The sequence below is a fragment of the Gallinula chloropus genome (assembly GCF_964237585.1).
Source record: "Gallinula chloropus genome assembly, chromosome: 19".
Classification (NCBI taxonomy): domain Eukaryota; kingdom Metazoa; phylum Chordata; class Aves; order Gruiformes; family Rallidae; genus Gallinula; species Gallinula chloropus.
The window spans coordinates 3,229,408-3,248,777 of record NC_140104.1 but is presented as its reverse complement, the minus strand read 5'-3'; the positions used below and the strand labels follow the sequence as shown (position 1 = coordinate 3,248,777).

Here is a 19,370-nt window from a genome sequence, read left to right as displayed (position 1 = left end):
GTATAAACAGCATCCAGCGTGTTCCTTCTGCACTCCCCCTACACAGCAGCCAAGGAAGAGTTTAGAAAAACAAAACTAGCTGCACCCAAAGCTACTATCACACCATTCACCAAAACAACCACACAAGCAGAAGAGCTGCTTGCCATGACCCACTTAAACCCACTTAAAGCAGATGTATTGTAACACCTACTTCAGACAAGTGACAGCCAAGCCAGTCAAGATTCATGTGTTCTGTGGAAGAACACACTGGTGGTCTATGCAAGAAACCTGTCTACAGTAGCATTTCATGCCACTAACCATTCTCCAAATGGCAAGAGTCCAAGATTATGTTGTGTCCTTAGACTTTAAAGAGGCCTTCTTTAAAGCTTTGAAAGATGCTGTTTAGCCACACATCTGAGAGATTTGACCAGACATACGACAACGCTGAGTGGACTATATACAGCTAGTCTTGATGAGCATTTTGGACAAAGGAAAAGGTCACACTTCAGAAAACCAAAATATGCAAGACAACGCTGGTTGCCCCTTAGAGGGGGGAACTGTAATGTTTAGGTCAGTTTAAGACAACTTTGATGGCTAGGTACTGATGCTCAGTATCACTTCCTAGATTTCAGCACAGTTGTTCACATACAGTGAAAGATGAGGCAAACATTTTGGTAGAGCCAAGAGCATGAACTTACCTTCAAAGCTCTTGAAGGACTCAAACAGCTCAATAAGTGACTGTGTCGACAGCTGTTCATGGTATTTTGAAGCTACCTGGACACAGATCTGCAGGTTCTGACGAATATTAGCAGACAGCATTGCACGCAGACACTCCAGAGAGTCTTCTACCGATAAGGAACCAAAATAATTCACTAACCACTGCAAAGACACAGAAGCCATTTCAGACCCCAGCAGAACACTCTGAAGTCAAACCTTTAAAGTCATTATTACTGGGCTGGGTTTTGCTGGAGATTCAGTATAATTCGTCTCATACCTCAGGATTGAGAAGGTGAGTGTGAACTACTGCACGCTTGATGTCGTACAAGTCTGTGAAGTGTTCAAGTGCTCTCTGCAGCAAACCAGCTTTCTCACACAGCTGAGCTATGTGAGCCCGGTCATAATGAGTAAACATTTGGTTTCCCAGGATAGCATCTGCAACCTAGAAGGAATATAAAAAAAAGAACTGTTTACTTTGTCAACACTGTCACTAGCATTTGATAAGCATCACGATGTGGCAGCTAGTCTAGGTACAGCCAAGCCTGACCTAATGCAGCTCTGGAAGCATACCTGAGGTGCATGCATGAGGTTCATCTCAAGTAAACGTGTTTGCAGGGGACCTTCTGAGGGACGATTATTCTTCAGTGCATCCAGCAAGAAGGCTGTACATTGCTGAATTAAGTTATATTCCATAAAGACATCCACAATCTGCAAAAATAATTAAATATGCTTCCAGTTTCAAATCAAAACCCTGAACAAAGTAGTATCAAATGCAGCTTCACAAACCAAACTTAATCCTGGCACTGCACTAAGCCATCCTTCAGTGTTCTTATAACTAGGCAAGGAAGAACACTGTCCCAGTAACGTTGATAAAACTTGTAATTCAAAAGTCTCTCTGACAGTAGGAGTACAGCTTCTCTCACCAATTTAAGGCCTTGTGGTTAACATTTCATAGCAATAAAATTATTTACTTGTGTTATGTCTGCAAGAGGCTCTTCATCTTGAACAAGCATTTGTGCGAACTGCTGTCCTTGATCAGGGCTGATTCTCATCACATTCCTCAGCAAGAAAATCCAGTCTGGAGTATACCCAACCTGAAGAGTGAATAAGTAGTAACTCAGTAAGAGCATATGCCTTGTTAAATTCAGAACTTGGTAAGAGCTACACATGGAAAAGGCTACATAAAGAAGTATAAAAGGACACATGTATGATGTCCAGCAGTAAGTACTTGTAACAAAACCTCAGGCTAAAGCAGGTACTACACAGGCTCTCAGATTCCCCCACAATTACTTTTAGCTACTTTGGCACATGCACTGGTTGTTCTTAAATACAGGGCAGGTATAGGGCAATTTAATTCTCTCACCTTCTTAGCATACAAAACAATCTTCTGGACTTGTCCCGTTTCAGCAAAACACTGGATGACTTTATTGGGAACGTTGGCTCTCAGATAGACACTAAGTGCTAGCGTAGGATCTACAGATTTCACGAGGTCTCCCAGCTCCTCTGAGCACTCCAGCTGTTCAAAGATATAAATACAGTCAGTTCATGCTGGTAGTGCCATGCTGAAATACATTACTGCCTTCTTCCTCATTTGTCTTCCTCTTGGAGTTCTCTTACAAAAAAAAAGCCCCACTGCCTCTTTCAGCAGTGATCTAGTGGGCTTTATTTCTTACAGGAGTCAGAAATCCAGTTGTAGAGCCAAAAGGAATTAAGTGATGTATTGTATCAGCACATTTCTTTAGCTAATAACAGAAATATAAACACAGCTTAAACGTGTATGCAAGTTTAGTATCTAAAGCAGCCTGAAGTGGCTTGGGAATGAAGAGCAGCAGCTCAGCAGCTTTCCATACAAAGTTCACCCTCCAGTAATTTTAAGCACAATGAGTGAAGCTCATGGAGTACTGCAAGAGAATTGACTCAAAGTCATAGTGAAGTTGAAGTTGAGCTATTGCTCAACTGTTTGATCACACCAGCACATTGATGAGCTGCCCTGTTGAATTTTCCTGGGGGTGGGAGGAAGGAGGCTGTCTACCCCAGATTTACCTTATCTTCCTTTAGCCATTTTTCCAAGAGCTGCTTGCGTCCCTGTTGAAGCACTGGTCGGCAGAGTTCCAGCGACTCATACTTATTCAGCTGTCCCTGATCAAGCAGAATGCCAAAGTATTGGAGTAAAGGGGAAGTCTGTCCTGGCTGAGCTGGAACACTCTGGAACCGGCGTATGGTGTCTGGAGTACGCAGGATTCCCTGCCAGAAACACAGAGGCATTTTAGTTTTCTGTTCTGCTATTGTGGCTTGGCAAGTTTCTCCAGAAAGTTGAAGTTAGAAATGCTTGCTACAGCAACATTATATTTTGCCAGCCCAAAATAAGTCAGAAGCAGCATGGCTGAATATCAGCTGAGACACATGCAGCCTCAGCTGCAGGCTGTCTTTTCATAGAGACTTTTTAAAATCATTTGAGCAATAAATATAAGTACCAGAAACATTAAGCCTCATCACTGTAATTTATTCTTCTCCCCCTCTGCAGGCTTCATACAAGCTTTAAGATCTTCCAGCACACAGGTTCTTCACAGGTATCTTAAGTACTACATGAGGACAGGAACAGTAAAAAGATTCTTGTCTTACCACTTACAAAATTCAGTGATACTTCCTGAAGCAAGAAGCTTAAGCCAGTAGAGTTCAGTACTATTCTGAGTACCAGTCCATTACCTTTGGGGCATTAGCTGCCACTTTTGCTGCTTCTGAATAGTTCCCTTGTGCAAACAGTGCATTGAATTTCCTGGCAAAGAGTTCCTCAGCACCGGCCAGGTTGTTGCGGACAGCCATTCGTAAAGCTAGGTCAGGATTCTGCAGCACATTTGTGATATAGGGAATAATATTCTCCTCTTCCACACACACTGAGAGCACCTGAGCAAATTATCAAGGGAAATTTCCAGTTAGTTCAAATGTAAGAAGAGAGCCAAGGGCTAAGCTAGCCTCTAAAGGAAAGCTATGACATACATGGAAAGCTTTTTCATCCTTTGATAATTGCCAAGTCGTGTCATTTTGGTTAAGAAACAGACCTGTTCAAAAGAACCTCTACCATTAAATTACTGCATCAAGGCAGACAGTTAACAGTCAGTTCAAGCTCAGGCACTGACAGAGCTCAAATACAGGTACGTGAGTCCTGGCTTTCTGTAACCTGTTTTCAGTGTCTTACATAACCAATCCTAGAGGATAAACTAGGAATAAATCTTCTACTCTGCATTACTAATTCTCAACAAGCACCAACATTTAAATCAGCTCAGGCTAAAGGCACAGCTACACTATGCTAGTAGGCTGGTTTAAACTAGTTAAGCGTGTATGGAGATAGAGTAGCAGATTTTGAGGCTCTGTCAGACATGAGATTTTTCTGACCAGAGTTCAAAGTTAACACACTTAAAGACTCTACAAAAGGGTATAATCTGCTCCCAGAGATGTATGTTCTACTCAATCCTCAACAGCAGGACACTGTTTAGATCCATTGACTGCCATCACAAACCCCTCAGAATTACACAACCAGAAAGTGAGTCGCAGAAGAAACCCTGAGTCAGACAAGCTGCACTCCTGTTCAGCTACACGACACTACCATATTCTGCATTCTATTATTCCACATAATTAGATTCCAGAAGCCTTCTGAGAGCACTACAAGCACTACGGTATCATTACGGGCCAATGGGATTAGGTACAACAGTGATTTTCAGACCAAGCTTCCTTCCTTACTTGTCCCTTTCTGTTTACTCCAATAATTCCAGCTGTTGCTTCATGTTGTGCAGTAACAAATATGGTGTCTCCACTGATTCTGTTCATGTAGATACAGGTGCCAGTCTCCAGGTCGTACAGGTGGATGTAGCCGTATTTCGTTATGAGAAACACCACATCATGCTTGTCGCTTATCTGTGAGACAGGAAGAGATTGACTGCATGTGTCACTGGATAAAATGAGTGCTTTTAAGAATCAGCAGAGAGCTGTGCCATTTCAAGACAATTAGAAGTGCTGTTTTATTCTTGTCTTATTCTTATTAGAAGTCTTGTTTTATTCTATCCCAATACAAAGATGCTTTAAGGCCATGGAAGACAGTTAAATATTTATGGAACAGTTACATGCTGACTTTGAATGCTGCTTCAGTCTCTACCTTTAACACTACTGAAGCAGCAATCACACCAGTTTACTGCCAAGCCTCAGGACAATACATGCACCACCTGGTTCCAGTGCCTTGATACACTGTCAGATCCACCAAGACAAGAAACAGACTTGTGCTTTTGTTTGCAGCTGTCATACCTGCATGGCAACAGGGAAATCATTTTGTGCTTCAGGAGGAAAGAAGACATCCACTGCTTTCTTTGGAAAGGGCTGATTCCCAGTAGGTGATGTGCCAACTTCAATGATATGCAACTGTACAATAGAGAAGACTTGTCTGTTAGTTCTTCTATTTAATTTACATAACAATAGGTCCAGCAACAAAGATATAGCAACTCTTGCTGCTCAGCCTTAATCCCAAGATTACACAAAGAAACGGAGTTGTTCTTCCTAGATGTTTTCAGGAGCTAAGGGCATGGCAGATTGTATTCGTGTACCATCAATTAGGGAAACAGTTAAGGACAATGCTTAGTTACCCCTAGCTACTTAGAAGTTTACAGATTCAGTTAGGCCACTTCGTACACTCTTTCAACTTGTTCCATGTTCTACAAAGACAGGTCTGAAGAAGTTTCTCTGAATCTAGCTTTGATTTTTCTTTATTTTAGCTACCTAAGTAGCTCTCATAATTCCCATGTTAGTATTAGACCACTAGTCAACTTTGTAACACTGGTGTATAATTTTTTTCATCCAATAATTTGAAAATAAGTTAAGCCTGATACCAGGGATCAGCAGCAAAGAAAGATTACAACAGCTTTTCCTCTAAGCTTAGCCTGTGAAGCTGAGTCAGTTCTTTCAGGCAGCTAATTAGGCTGGTCATGACATGCCACCTCACTTCATGACTCAAAACAGACTCCTGATACGTCAGGTAGTCCCTGCTATGAAGCTCTGTATGCACCAGTTTTCATATACATTAGAACTACAGCACCCAGACCGACACATAGTCCTTCACTGTTTCTCTAAGGGTGACTCTGCATTAAACCACTTGTTTCCCTGGAAGCAGATAACCAGGGTGCGTCATTAAAGATTACAATGTATTTAAAACCAAGTCTTACCTTACCCCCAGCTTGCCCTCTTACTGCAAAACAGAAGAGAGTGGATTCTTCAGCGTTCCCTTCCATCTTGAACTGCGCAAAGCTAGCTGCGTGTCCCTCAATTGGCTGTGACACTTTTCTATCTACAGAATAGAGCTGCATTGCTCCCACAACACGGTTTTGCTAGGCAAGAGAGAACAAGAGTCAGGAATAACAGACACTCAGCAAGTCATTTTGTTTAAGTTAGTGTCAGTAAATATGTTGCCGTATCAAGCTGAAGTACTGCCCCATGCTTTCTCTTTCAAAGGCATCACTTAAGACTCTTCACCTTGTACTAGTGTTTATACCATCACTACAAAACTTAGTTACACTCAAGTTAGTTATCTGAAGGTCGAGACAAGCATTTACATTCCCAACAATGTTTTAGGAAAGAACACAACTCAGTCCCACTCCTGCAGAAGGAGGAAACAAGACAAGCTGGAGGAGCTCTGGGCCTTCCATGGCAGGCCTCCCCAGCACTGGGGTACCTGTGCAGATATGCCCGTTAGCAGCAACCACTTCTGCTTCGCGTCGGTACGGTAGTTGATGATCTGGCAGCCAGCAAGACTAGAATGGCGATCGAACATTTTCACCGGCTGGGACTCCCCCTCCATACTCCAGTGGTAGACTGCGTTATCCGTTACAAGGGCAACGGTGTTCAGAGAGATCCACTTCCAGAAGGTGACATCATCTGTCATCGTATGAGCCTTCATTTTGCTCTTCATTTCGATGTTAAATATTTGAAGCGTTTTCCCAGCTAGAAAACACAAGGTTGTTAGCCAGGTTACAGTTTCTACTTGTTACAAGAGCCACACTGTTATTAAAACCCTCATAGCTTCCTTTGAGGAAACACTGTTACATACTGACAGCATCTTCAGTGATCAGCTATTACCTTTAACCAGACCACACAATCTTAGGGATAAGTTACCAATTTGCCACTACTGAGCAATCAAACAGATGTGGAAAACAAGTCAGTAGGAGACAAGACCTTCAGCTACATGAACAAGTATGATACTTCACATACATCAAAACTAGGTTACAATAATGCTGAGTTTCTTGAACACTGAGGAGAGCAATGCCAGCGTCACTAAAAACTGTGTCCACATCTGTTTTCAGTACTAAAAAACCACAACAGGGAACAGTCAGGTTGGCAGAGGCTTTTGTAATTCAGACTCGTTAACCAAAACCCGTAGGTTGCACTAGTGGGATACACAGAGCTACGGGTTGCAAACCAGAACAACAGAGACTGTGCAAGGAAAGGAATCTAGGGACCAACACAAGCTCTAGAAGGTAAGAGGGAAAGTTCTCTGAATTACACAGAATGGTGCATACATACATCCTGAACAGACACCTACAGTCATTTCTACAATGCAGTGGCATATAAAAACTATTTCTTCCTGTTGATAAGGAACATTCTAAAACTAGAAGTTGGTCTGGAGACAGCTATTTAAGCACACACTATCATAGCACAAGAGGATTGACATGAAACTACATGCAGGTCAGAGTATCTGCTACAGTTATTAATTGTAATTTAGCTCAATAAAGCACAGTGCCATTTGGGCAAGTGCCTTCACTCAACAAGGATTAGTTTAGTTAGAAGCCACCACTAGTTCATCTACTGACCTAAGATGCAGTCAGGAGTTTCTCCAGAGCTTGGAGAAGACTGTCTAATACAGTGTTACTCAGGCTGCAGGCTAGCAGTTTATTTCCATCCCTAGTGCAGCCAGAGCTTTAGAGTCAAGGGAGATTACATTCAAGTAACATGGATCCTACATGCTATGCAAGGCGTATTAGAAGGCAAAAATCTAGGCTTAAGTCCAAAGGGTCGGTCCTGTTTATAAAAAGCTTGATATCAAGTTCACTATAGTTTAAGCACACTGAGTTGAGTGGATTGATGTGCTGAATCTTAAGGATTCTCTGGTTTTCAAGAGCATGAAAAGCCTCTGAATTTTAGGCTTTCAGTTGCTTTGCACCACTGTTCAGCCATGTGCACCATAGATCTGAGCCATTTGAGTCTGCTTTCTCTTTTCATAAGACAGGACAGGAACTAATACAGTCAATTGAAATAACTCACCATCTGCACACACAAGAAAGCATTAAAGTTGTGACAAAATAGGAGCACAGTGTTAAAGTCAAATTTAAATAACACTGAATACATATACATCTTCCTATTAGCAATACAGTTGTTCCTAGCCTGACGGTATTTTATCTTCTTGGGGAAAAAGATGGACATTCCTGCAGATTCCAGAGGAATGCTTAGTATCACCAAAGATACCAAGTTAGCTGACCTTGAGCTTTATTCGCTACACAAGTCTTCTCTGCAGAGTTTTACTTTTCTTATCACTGAGACAATAAACATGCACAAATCAGTGCACCAGACTCCTCCAGCGAGGCCACACTAAGGCCTTCAAGAATACTTCCCCTCCTCCTAAGTTGTACTTTTCATCTCTGCAAAGCAAGGCTTAGTTAACAGACCTTATACACATAGATCAGGTCTCACTTCCCTCTAACATCATTTCAGACTAGAGACTGCAGAAGTATCTTAAAGCCTGAACTTTCCTCCCAGCTCTCCCCACTCAGAAGCTGTAAGCCTTCTGACTGAAGGAAAACACTCATCCTCATGATGAGCAAAGAGCAGGAAGTGTCAACTGAAACCGAACTGCCCAGCTACCTCCAGAAGAACTGAAAATGCATTAAACTGATGCTCCCCATGAAGCTGTGGAAAATGCGTAAGGGATCTTCCCACACAGGCAAAGTGAGACCTAAGTCAGTCAAACTAATCTCACAGAAAGCTCTCCATCCCCTTCAAACATTCCTTTATCTGTACCTTTTAATGCAATGACTTTACTGGCAGGGTTCATGATAGCACTGTCAGCTGAAATTGGTCTTCGAATAGGGTTGCTGGGGTCATTCATGTCAATGATCACCACTTGAGCCTGTTCTCCTACTTTCTCTCTTATACAGATGAATTTGTCAGACTCCATCGTCAGAGTGCTGAACCCGATGTTTGCTGGGTTGATGCCAAGATTTTGGAGCTGGAAAAGAAAAAAAACCAAAACCACCAATTAGTAATAAGTTACTACTCCAGTATAGCCAGGAACACCTTTTGTGAAAGCTGCAAGGGATCTGAGGCTTCACATCTCTTTGTGACAATACAACCATGTGACCCAAGAAATGGCACAGCACACAAATTCTTGTCCCTCTTCAATGAAGGCCAGCAGGCTTCCTGAGGATGCCCAGCAGTGTTCAAGCACTTCATACCTCATCTCCAAGGTCCACTTACATTACTATTCTGAGACTTTAACTCCTGAACCCCTCACAGGTATTTTAAGGCACATTGAACTTGCTTGCTCCTGGCAGCTGTGCAGCAGTTGCAGCTTCAGTACTCACTCTCACCAGCTTTGCTTCCAGAGCCTTCCCTGAGGCCGGCAGCTATCAGTGTTTCAAGCTTAACATCACACGTGAGGTGTCTGAGCCTTATCTTTATCCTCATGGAGTTAAAAAAAGCTACCTGTCTAGCAACTAGCCTCGTCCTGTCTAGCAGCAAGGCTGCACACCAGCCAGGAGGCAGAGGTAGCACAGATGAGATGGACACTACTGAAAGCAGAAGCTGCTCATCCACTGCCATACCTAACACTGAAGGCACCAACAAACCACCTCCTTTCTCTGCTGAGCCACAGCCTGCTTCTGTAAACCTTTAAACAGGTACCTTGAGATTGTGTTTTAATACAGCTTGCAGCAAAGTGTGGTTTAGTTAATACCTGTTGCAAAAACAATGAATTGGACTAGTGTATTAGGATTCTGATAGCAAAACAATGTTTATTGCATCTTTAAGAGTGGATATGCAGAACAGTTAGCTCCCCTCAGGTACCCAGCTTGTACATCAGTATATTTCACACACTGATGAGCAATCTCCTACCCTTAGAGGAATTATCACTTCTAATACTTCAGATATTTTTCTTCCTGGGAAACACAAAAGTCATCTTACTCCAAGCCCAAGGTCTCCCACTAAGGGCCAGTCCATCAAAGCCATTTTAGCAGGAGTTTGAAGCAAAACACTAAGCTCTTATCAGCTGTGCTCTGCAGGAGCTCCAAGGCGACCACGCCTGGGCCACTCTGTTCCTGCCTACTCCAAGCTTCCGATAAAGAGGGTGTTTTACTACACTTCCCCTTTGCCCCAGCTTTCAGGCAGCACACGTGAGGAACAAGCAACATCTAAGTTGTGGTGCACAAGCTTCACAAAAGACACTCCAATGGACCATCTGTATCATGCAGAGAATCAAGGCAGACAGATCCTGGTAAAGTTTAACACTCAGTTTTAGCTCCTTGGATCTGCTGAACAAGGTGATTTCTAGAAGATGATTCAGCCTTTCTACATGGTTCTCCAGACACTCTGCATTTAGCCCTTTGTCCTAAAGGACACCATTTCATTGAAGCTACCTTGCTTTTTCAGGAGAGGTCTCCACCATTTGAAGCTCTTCAGTCAGGTCCAAACAACAAGATCCCAGTGCTGTACCACAATGATGCTCAGGGTCTTGGATGTTCATGGGCTCTTTTCACAATCAGTTTACACAGAGTTAACACTGATCTTTCAGTACATTTAAGGTTTACCCAGCTTATCTCTCAAAATCTTTGCAAGTAAAAGAGACTGGAACCAGAACTGACTTAAATGTGATTCTTGAAGCTAGGCATCAAGCTAAGCTTAAGGCATTCTTCCAAGGCAGACGTACATTTCCTGCAACTTAACACAGTGAACAGTTTCACTCAAAGACAGCTCCCCTCACATCCATCCACAACAATAAAGCCAGGACACTTTCAAGTGAAAGACAAGCATTTTTTCAGCTCTACCAAGAGAAGACTGTCTCACTGCTGCTACAGAAGACAAATCCCAGCCCCTCTGACAGTTCAGAACTCAAATTTAAGTGAGCATTTGAGGTCCATCATCACAGAACCCGACCACACATTCTTTAGCAACACGGATTCACTTTGAAGACATCAGATTTAAGCTCAATTCTCCCTTTCATGCCTTCATTTGGGTAGCACTCCCTAGGCCTGAGACTCTGGTATTTGTCCATCAGCTGGGTAGGGCTATGTGCAACCTAGTCACACCCCTGAAGGCAGAGAAGGTTTGAGGATGTAACTCTCATCTGGTAGAGCTGGAAAGGCTGACTAGGATGTGGCATTTCCTTTTGATAGGGCTGCAAGCTTAACAAGTGCAAACTCATTTATCAAGCAATCAGTTCCCCAGTAAATGTGGTAGGGGACAGTTCCAGAATGCCAAGCACTCTGCCTGGCAATAACTATACTCAAACAGGCACTGCTGACAGAGCAAACTGAAGATCCAACTCCTAGCAGATGGCAGACCTATTAGGGAGGTCTAGACTTAACTACTGAATCGAAGTTGCTTAGATAATGCAAGACAGGTTTATCTTAATCATGATCAAACTGCCATCTGCTAGGTGTCACGTCTGAGGTATCCAACCCTAGTTAGTAGAGGAAGATGCAACCCTTTTTCAACTTAGGACCATTTCCAAAGGCTAGATATTTCTTAGAGATGAAAACCCACATCTGCTTCAAGCACAGAGGCAGGAAGTTGGCTGTGACAATCTCCATGTCTGATTACACAAGAGCATCACCAGCCAGGAGTGGCACTTGCTTTGCCTACTTGGTAAAGTGGTAACTGCTCGGCTGCACTCAGACCTGATGCACAGAACTCTTGAGACCATGGATCCTTCCCTGTAGTATGTTATTTTCCTCCCCAAACAGGCTAAAGTTCAGGTGAGCAAGGCAGGGGTGTTTATAAAGCTAAGCAAAGTAAACTGAGACTAAGCTTACTATTAGGAAATGTGACAGGAGGCATTTCAGTACTACTCCTACAAACAGGGGTTTGAAGCACATTTTCTACCCCTTCTTGTGACAGAAAAAACCCACAAACATTTAATATTGCACTCCCTTTGGTCCACTACCTTTCAGCAACTCATGAACAAGCTTAGAAGACTTAAACCAAGGAATTTTAAGATACTCCTACATTATACTACAAAAAACCCCAACCACTTCCTTGGCTTTCAAGCAGATACGAAAGCAGAACTAGCTCGCTGTGCTTGGGCAACCAATTTACAGTTCAAGTTACTTTACAACATTTGTCAGACTGTTCAGTTACAGTTACACCAGCCTCCTGAAAGCAGCTGAGAAGAAAGCTTTCTGAAGTGCAGTGTGACTATGAAACAGGTCGGTAGAGTCAGCAGCAACTCGTGTGAGGCAGAGATAGCGCCTTGGAGGACTCCTCTAGCCCAAGCTTGATAGCACAGGCTGTACTGAGCCTGCTCCTCATTCTGTGACTATGTTTATCTGAACAGTGTCAAGAGATGAATCGTTCCAACACAGTAAGTGAAAAGTCTGATTAGTAGAATTATTTTTTTACTGGAAGATAATTTCAGTACATTCTTGGTAACTTATCCATGGAAGCTGTTGTATTACATGCACGTTTGACATCAAACTGCAGAGTAAAACTGCTGACAAGAGTCTCTTTGTTGACCCCTTCCTGGAACATTTGCTTTCTTGTGACAGTTTGCTTAGCTGTCAAATAATTTCTCCTTGCCTACAAGGAAGGGCACAGAACTGCTGAGTGTGCATTTCACCTCGACTCACACTCAACAGGATACAACCACTGTTCTCAGAGCCATAAGCAGCTGCTCAGTCTCTGCCCAGAGACTCCTTATCTACACACAGCTGGAAATCACAGAGCTGGGCAATGCCCATTAATAGAAACATCCCCAGCCTTTTGAGAAGCCCGGAGCTCCCCGATGTGTAGCAGGTCACACCAGCTCCATGGCAGGGCCGTGCTGAGACCGTACCTGCTGAAAACCGAGTTCAGAGCCACTGGTGCCATCACTTATCTTTGGTTCAGCCACAGCAGTCCCAGCACAAAGTGCTAATTAACGAGCAGTGCCACCAAGACAAGCAGGCCTGTTGACTTCAGTACCCTCTGTGAGGGACACACCAAGAGAAATAGCTTATGAACTGCTTAACTAGTTGTTCCTATCCAATTACTTGACACACACACTCAAGACACATCAATTCTTCACAGGTTTGTTACGGATTCTCCATCTGGAAGAACACTCCAAGCTTGCTGGTTTTAGGAACTCAGACCCAGTAGGAAGCAGGGGTCAAAAACCTCACCAAAACAGTGTTGGGCACAGCAGTCCTGTCTTTAATTCCTGACTTAAAATAGCAACAAAAGACTTAACTGCTCCAAACCAATGCTGTTACAGCAGAGATTTAGCGTTTCAGGCTATATTAACCTGCCTCACTGCCAGCACAACACATGGAGCATTCTGTTGTTTGCCATTGCCAGAGTGAAGTAGCAAATTTATAAATTCTATTATACGATGCCTCAGCTGCCCAGTTTTATTCAGTTAGCTTTTTGGCGTAGCTAGCTATGATTTGAGAGCCATCCAAGCACCACCACACCCCAACAGCACAGCCACCATTCAGGTTTGCTCCATCAATGGCTGATACAAGAACCCCTTTCCCAGTTTAAACATTAAGGCAGTTCTGTCTCAGCATCAAGCACACAGCATGAGCTGGCAGTTTTCTGTACTGGTTAGACAAGCACCACAGAATTTAAAAAATAAAATAACTATATTTAGGTTCAAAAGGGTATTTATTAGTGCCTTATGTCACACCACTACAATGGCATACCTAGTGCAAGCTCAATTTTGATGTATCTCAGGGTACTGTGGCTAATCACCAGCTAACTTGTCTCATTCCTTCTCACTCATGCTCTACTAAAAGCTCCAAGCACCTAACACAACAAGCAGCTGTGGTTTATTTTCACCCTCAAATACAGAGAGGCACCAACTTATGGAATCTCTAAGGCCTGAATATAGAAGCAGCCAGATTTGCAATCATTCAGCATGCTGAACTCTGATCTCCCACTAGATGCCTACCAGGCTGTTTCCTTATGGCTACTTTAAAAAAAAAACCAACGCAGCACCACAGAGTTTTATAACATAAGCCTGGTTCTTTTGATAGCACAGGAATGAAGCTTCTCCTTCAGAACTCCCAGGAAAAAGAGTAGACAATACAGAGATAACGTCCTGCACACCTGCAGCCACTGAGATTTTGGAACTATGCAATGGGACTCAAACAAACAAGGCCTGAAGCCTGACTACACACTTTTAGACTTAACTTACTAGGGCTATATAATCTTTCTGGGTAATTTACTAACTACTTGCCCCGTCTTATTGGACCAGAGTAGATCTTTAGGTCACATCATGGGTATGAAGCATGCCATAGTGTGTACCCAGGAGATGTTTGGGGGCACAATAGCATAGGGCTTCTGGAGCCTTCAACTCTTCATTCCCACACTGCCTAGCCGAGATGCTGGCAATAGCAGGCAATGCCAATGTGCCTCCAGCAGCACAACAGGGCTTGAGCAACTATGCTCAAGCTGAAACTAAGGACAACTGTGCAGACGTTTACGTGATCATTTCATGACCTGCAGTAGCGTATCTGCAGAGAACTAGCATCATACTACACACAGTGCTGACTGCCAGTCTCTTGCATTAATTAAAAGCACCTTCCAACAACAGCCTCACAAGAGCTTTCCCCATTTATACCCATCGCCTGCCTTTTAACAAATACGGCTCCAGTTGGGTACCTTGTCTTTTGTCAAGCATCCACTGCAAACCTGCAAGTGTTGTGCAACACCCGTACTACAAGTTCCCCAGACAATGTAGGTCAGGCACAATTCAAGAAATTGTACTACTGAGTCCACGAGGACCTGCTATGAACAGCCTGGAATATGCTAAAGCAGGTCTGGACAGCATGGTTGTAGCAACATTTCTACTCTCAAAGCTTACATCAACAGCAAGTCAGCAGTTTCAACATGAAAACAGTACCTCCGAGAACTCAAGTTCCTCTGAATTTTTTTTCAATGAAATAAAACAAGGAAGTAAAACAAGTTCAGTAGGTGCAGCCAACTGAAGCGTTATGGGCAAGAGCCATGTGCACGTAGGCTCAGAAGGCTGGACACCCTGTCTTAAAAAGACCAGCTCATATATGCAGCTGTAAAGAGAGAAAAAATACAAATAGATAGATAAATCAATCTTTAGTCAGAACAGCCACATCCCACAGTAACGCTGGCCTGAAACCTATCAGCACTTGCGACGCGAAGCAGATGAGTTTCCTTATGTAATAGTACTCATGTCATCAAGAGACCTGGCAGTGGGTCACAGGCAAGCTTTGTATCTTAAATAATGCATCCCAGGCACATTTCCACAAGACTTTAAGAGTTGGGCTACCCAGAGAGAGGAGTTTCAACTGAGTGGCCAGCACCTTCTCAATACCCAGCCCTAGGGTATGCCACTACCAGGCAAGAACGCTTGCTCAAAGCTGAGGCTCTGGTCAGCTCAAGAGATCCTCACTGAGAGCAGTAGAGGACTCACCTATTCTGGCTTGGTTTTAAAATCGATAGCAAAGTAAAAATTACACAATGCTCAACAATTAACTAGCTAAAGCACAACTATGGCAGCATCACGGCAGCTTTTTTTAAAAAAACTAAAAATAACGCTATGGCCAGTGGTAATTCACACAGCAAAATAAGTATTTTGCAATTGTTCTTTTAACAAAGCACCTAGAAGTTTATTATCTTTCCCACTTGGGTCAGAAAAGAGTCACTATAAATCCATCGCTGTGTTAGCACCCACCAGAGTCTCGGTTAGCAGAGCACAAACCACACACAAATGCTGCCATCACAGGGCTACAGACAGCTCTCTACAACCCGGAAAACCCTGCTGAGGTATGTCAGTGTAACTTTCATTGTACAAGTTCTCCTCCAGAAGCACTTCTCAGCAGCGAAGACGAGCTTAGTACCATCACAGCTGCAGCAACTGAGGAGTGCTCGTAGTACTTCGCCCTTGTCAGATCGGAATTACACATTGCACAACTGTGTTGTCCCTTCCAGACACCTCCCTGTGCTCCTGCTTCCCTGACAGACACTAAAGGTACGCCAAGTATTCGAGAAGGCAAGCTTGCTTTCCTGCAGCAAAGAGTGATTTTCAGAATATGCTTTCACAGGACCACGTTAAAGAACCAAAAAGCCACAGCTCAGAAATAATCTCTGAGCACACGGTTATGGTTTACCAATGCCCAAACCCAGGGTTTGGCAGAGGCCAGCAGGCACCGGGCAAAGCACAGACCTGGCACTTCTGAGCCTGCACTGCCAGGGCTGCACTGCAGGGAACCCGCTGCAGCTTCCACCCTTCCCTGCAATATGCTCATTTTCCTTGAGGAAGATGACATTATAAGGCAGAAGATCAATGATGTTATTTACTATGCCCTTACGATTATAAGAAGCCTTAAACTCATTTATTAAAATATAAAGCGAATCAATGGACGAAGGCACCTCAGCCTCCTCATTTAACCTGCCCCCCCCCCCCGCAATCCCGTCCCCCGCAGGGCCCGTGCCGAGGCCGGATTGCCCAGGAGCAGACAGGCTCTTCCGGGGAGCAGCGGAGCCCCCCGCGCTGTCCCCTCCCGCCGCACCGCCCAGCAGGTGCCACCGTGGGCACGGCGCCAGCCTCGCCTACACCACCGGCACGAAATACGCTCCACCGCCCGAAGCAGGGAAGGCAAGGCGGGGAGCAGGCAAGAGCAGGGGCCGGATGCCCAGCGCCGGGGCCCGCAGCTCGGCCCTTCGCCGCCTCCCCAAGACGCGGAAGAGGCCCGCGGCGCCCCAGTCCTTCCCCTCGCGGTCGGGCCCGCGCGGAGGCAGCAGCGGGCGCGCTGGAAGGTGCCCTTCGGGGCAGCACAGCGCTGCGCGGCCGGCAGCCCGCGGCGGGAAGGCGCTGCCCGAGCCAGACGCGGGCAAGGCCTGCAGGAGGGCGGCCGCCCCGCCGCCGGAGGGGCCTGGGCCGCCCCACAGCCCTCGGGGAGGAACCGCGGACAGACCAGAGGCCTCTCGCCGAGGCACCGTCACCGGGCGGCTGCTCCGCCTGAGGGAGCGGCCGACCCGCCCGCCCCAGCGCCCAGCCCGGCCTCCCCCCCCCCCGGCTCTCACCTGGAGGTGCTCCTGGAAACGGATCGGCAGGATTTGGGCCATGGCGGCGGCAGCGGGCTGGGGCTCCAGTCCGAGGCCGGACCGGAGTCACACCTCAGCGGGGTCCGGGCGGCGCGGGGAAGCGGCACTGCAATGGCGGAACGGGCCAGCGAGCGGGGAGAGCCGCGGCGATCCGGAAGCTGCCCCCGCCAGCGGAAGGATACCGCCGCGGAAGGAAGAGGGCCGCCCTCACCTGCTGGGACCGGCCTTAACTGCGCCGGCCGGGCGGAAGGACCCCGGCGAGAGGAGTGAATCGCAAGGCACGGGACCAATGGGAGCGTCAGAGGGATTCGCCACCGGAAGGGACTATTTCGGGACTCAGCACTCCTCCCTGAACGGCCTTTTTTTTTTGCCACATCATGCGACCGAGGTGTGGCTGCGTCACTTCCGTTCCCCGCTCATCGCCCCGGCGGGTCACGTGCAGGGGGCAGAGCGGCCGGGCAAGGTGACTCGCCCAGGGCGGGGGGGGGGGGGTGGCGCGGTTGCCATGGAGACGAGTAGGGGCCGGACCGGACCGGGCGCCCTTGGCGCCAGCACCGCGGCCAGCGAGAGCCCCGGGCCCTTCCCTCTCAGGGAAGGACCGTAAGCCGGGAGCGACCTTCTTCCCTCACAGGGCGCGGGGGAGCATCCCCGGGGGCTGCAGCAGGCCCCTGGGGCCGGCCTAAGGCCCTTCCCTGACCCATAACGCTGAGAACGAGACGGTAACGAGCCCGCACGGTTCCTAAGAGCTTAGTAACGGACGCGGCCCGTCCAGCCCCGAGGAGTACGTAACGCCGAGCCCAGGAGCTGGCGCCGGCGGTGTAATGCCCTTCCCCGCGCCGTGCCGGGAGGGCACAGGCATTGCCCGGCCCCGCAGGCCCAGCCCCGCTTTTCTTAGGCTGCTCCTTGTTTTGCAACCGGGGGGCTGTTTCCTCATACCCGTTGTGCTTTGCATTAAACTCCGCCAGGCACACGGAGCACAAAGCTCTCCCTGGCTACTTGAAATGAAACCGCAGTGGAAGCTGCAAACAACTGACCCAGCATGTGGGGCAGGTGTCAGGGGACTTGCAAGGGGAAGGAAACAGCGGTAACTCACAGGCTGTTGTAAAGCTCGGACCAGGGGGTTAGTCAAGAAAAAGCAGAGTGAGAACAGGGTGAAGGAACAAACCCCTTTCCCCTGTGAACATAAGGTAAAGAGGCCAACAAATGAGGAATCATAACCATGTCCCTTCCCACAACAACCAGGAATGGTTCGATTCACACATTCCTAAGTAAATCAGGCATTAATCTCACTGCTGTGCCCATGCTCTGTGTGCACAGAAAAGGGCTGTTTGGGATTGGAGCTTGTACAGCAACCTCAGGCACTGCTGCTTGCTCCTGCTACTGCTGCTGCTAACTACAGCATTGCCTGAGTTCAGCCTCTTGAAGACCCATAAAGCAGCACCCAGCCCCCCGAGGACACCGATGCAGCACCCCACAGTCACTCCAGCTCTTCCAAACATGAACTGCACCTTCTTCCCTAGGTGTGTCAATTACAGAGGCCAGCCTCGGATTTTTCACTTTAATAGGTACAACCACAGAAAGAGGGACAGTTACCAGACCTTGTACCTTTGTTACAAGTATTACAGTCCCCATAAGAGAACATGAAGGTTTTGGAGAGCTTGTCAGCTACAGCCTCTGCAGCAGAGGTGGAATGCTTAACATTAACGAAGGCTTCCTTCACAACATCACTCCCAACAGACTTGGCTTGTTACCTGAAAAGCAACTGAAGGTAACACACAGAACACAAAACTGAGGCATGAAAAATGACAGTAAATCCTAGTTTTTTGGAAACTGTTTTCCACAAACTGTTACTTACTGAAAGTGAAAACCAGCAAAAAAACCCCACCCAAGCTCCACACTGGTGCAAGGAACATGTTAGGATTACTGAGGTGACAGACAGGGATTATTACGTCTTTATTGAGAGGAAAACAAACTTTAGGATGACAAAGCATCACAGCTCTTTGTTTTTTATATACTTGAATTGAGGAAAAAGCTAGTATTTCCCTGTGCCTTCTTTTTACTCATCCAAAACAGTCATTCTTCAGACCACAATCCATACTTCTAATTTAAAAGTAAGCCACCAAATTCAGAAAAGCAGCCCATGGGGGCCTGCAGGATGTAACCTGGCTGAGCACTGGCTCAAGAGCTGCGTTGCTGGGTTGGTTTCTTTCCAAATGGAAACCCTAGAGTGCTAAGTCATCCCTGACAAAAATGAGGCAGTTAGCAAGAATTTGAAAACATTTACAAAATGCTTTGCATACAAAGACATCTTCACCCAGAACCATCACTGTACACGGTACAGCACAATACACAGTAGGAACAACAGT

General features: G+C 45.9%; 1 protein-coding gene across 1 annotated transcript in view; it reads right to left on the bottom strand.

Moving 5' to 3' along the window:
• Positions 1 to 17,025, bottom strand: part of CLTC (clathrin heavy chain) — a gene marked incomplete at its 5' end in the record, with an annotated part of 32,179 nt that extends 15,154 nt beyond the window's left edge. Inside the window, 13 exons of the mRNA XM_084272944.1 lie at positions 678 to 858; positions 974 to 1,138; positions 1,267 to 1,404; positions 1,668 to 1,790; positions 2,060 to 2,212; positions 2,740 to 2,940; positions 3,403 to 3,600; positions 4,435 to 4,608; positions 4,993 to 5,106; positions 5,904 to 6,065; positions 6,410 to 6,678; positions 8,749 to 8,956; positions 16,984 to 17,025. Of these exons, the coding sequence (XP_084129070.1) occupies positions 678 to 858; positions 974 to 1,138; positions 1,267 to 1,404; positions 1,668 to 1,790; positions 2,060 to 2,212; positions 2,740 to 2,940; positions 3,403 to 3,600; positions 4,435 to 4,608; positions 4,993 to 5,106; positions 5,904 to 6,065; positions 6,410 to 6,678; positions 8,749 to 8,956; positions 16,984 to 17,025 (2,128 nt within the window). The remainder of the gene's footprint in view (positions 1 to 677; positions 859 to 973; positions 1,139 to 1,266; positions 1,405 to 1,667; positions 1,791 to 2,059; positions 2,213 to 2,739; positions 2,941 to 3,402; positions 3,601 to 4,434; positions 4,609 to 4,992; positions 5,107 to 5,903; positions 6,066 to 6,409; positions 6,679 to 8,748; positions 8,957 to 16,983) is intronic.
• Positions 17,026 to 19,370: the final 2,345 nt, after the last annotated feature.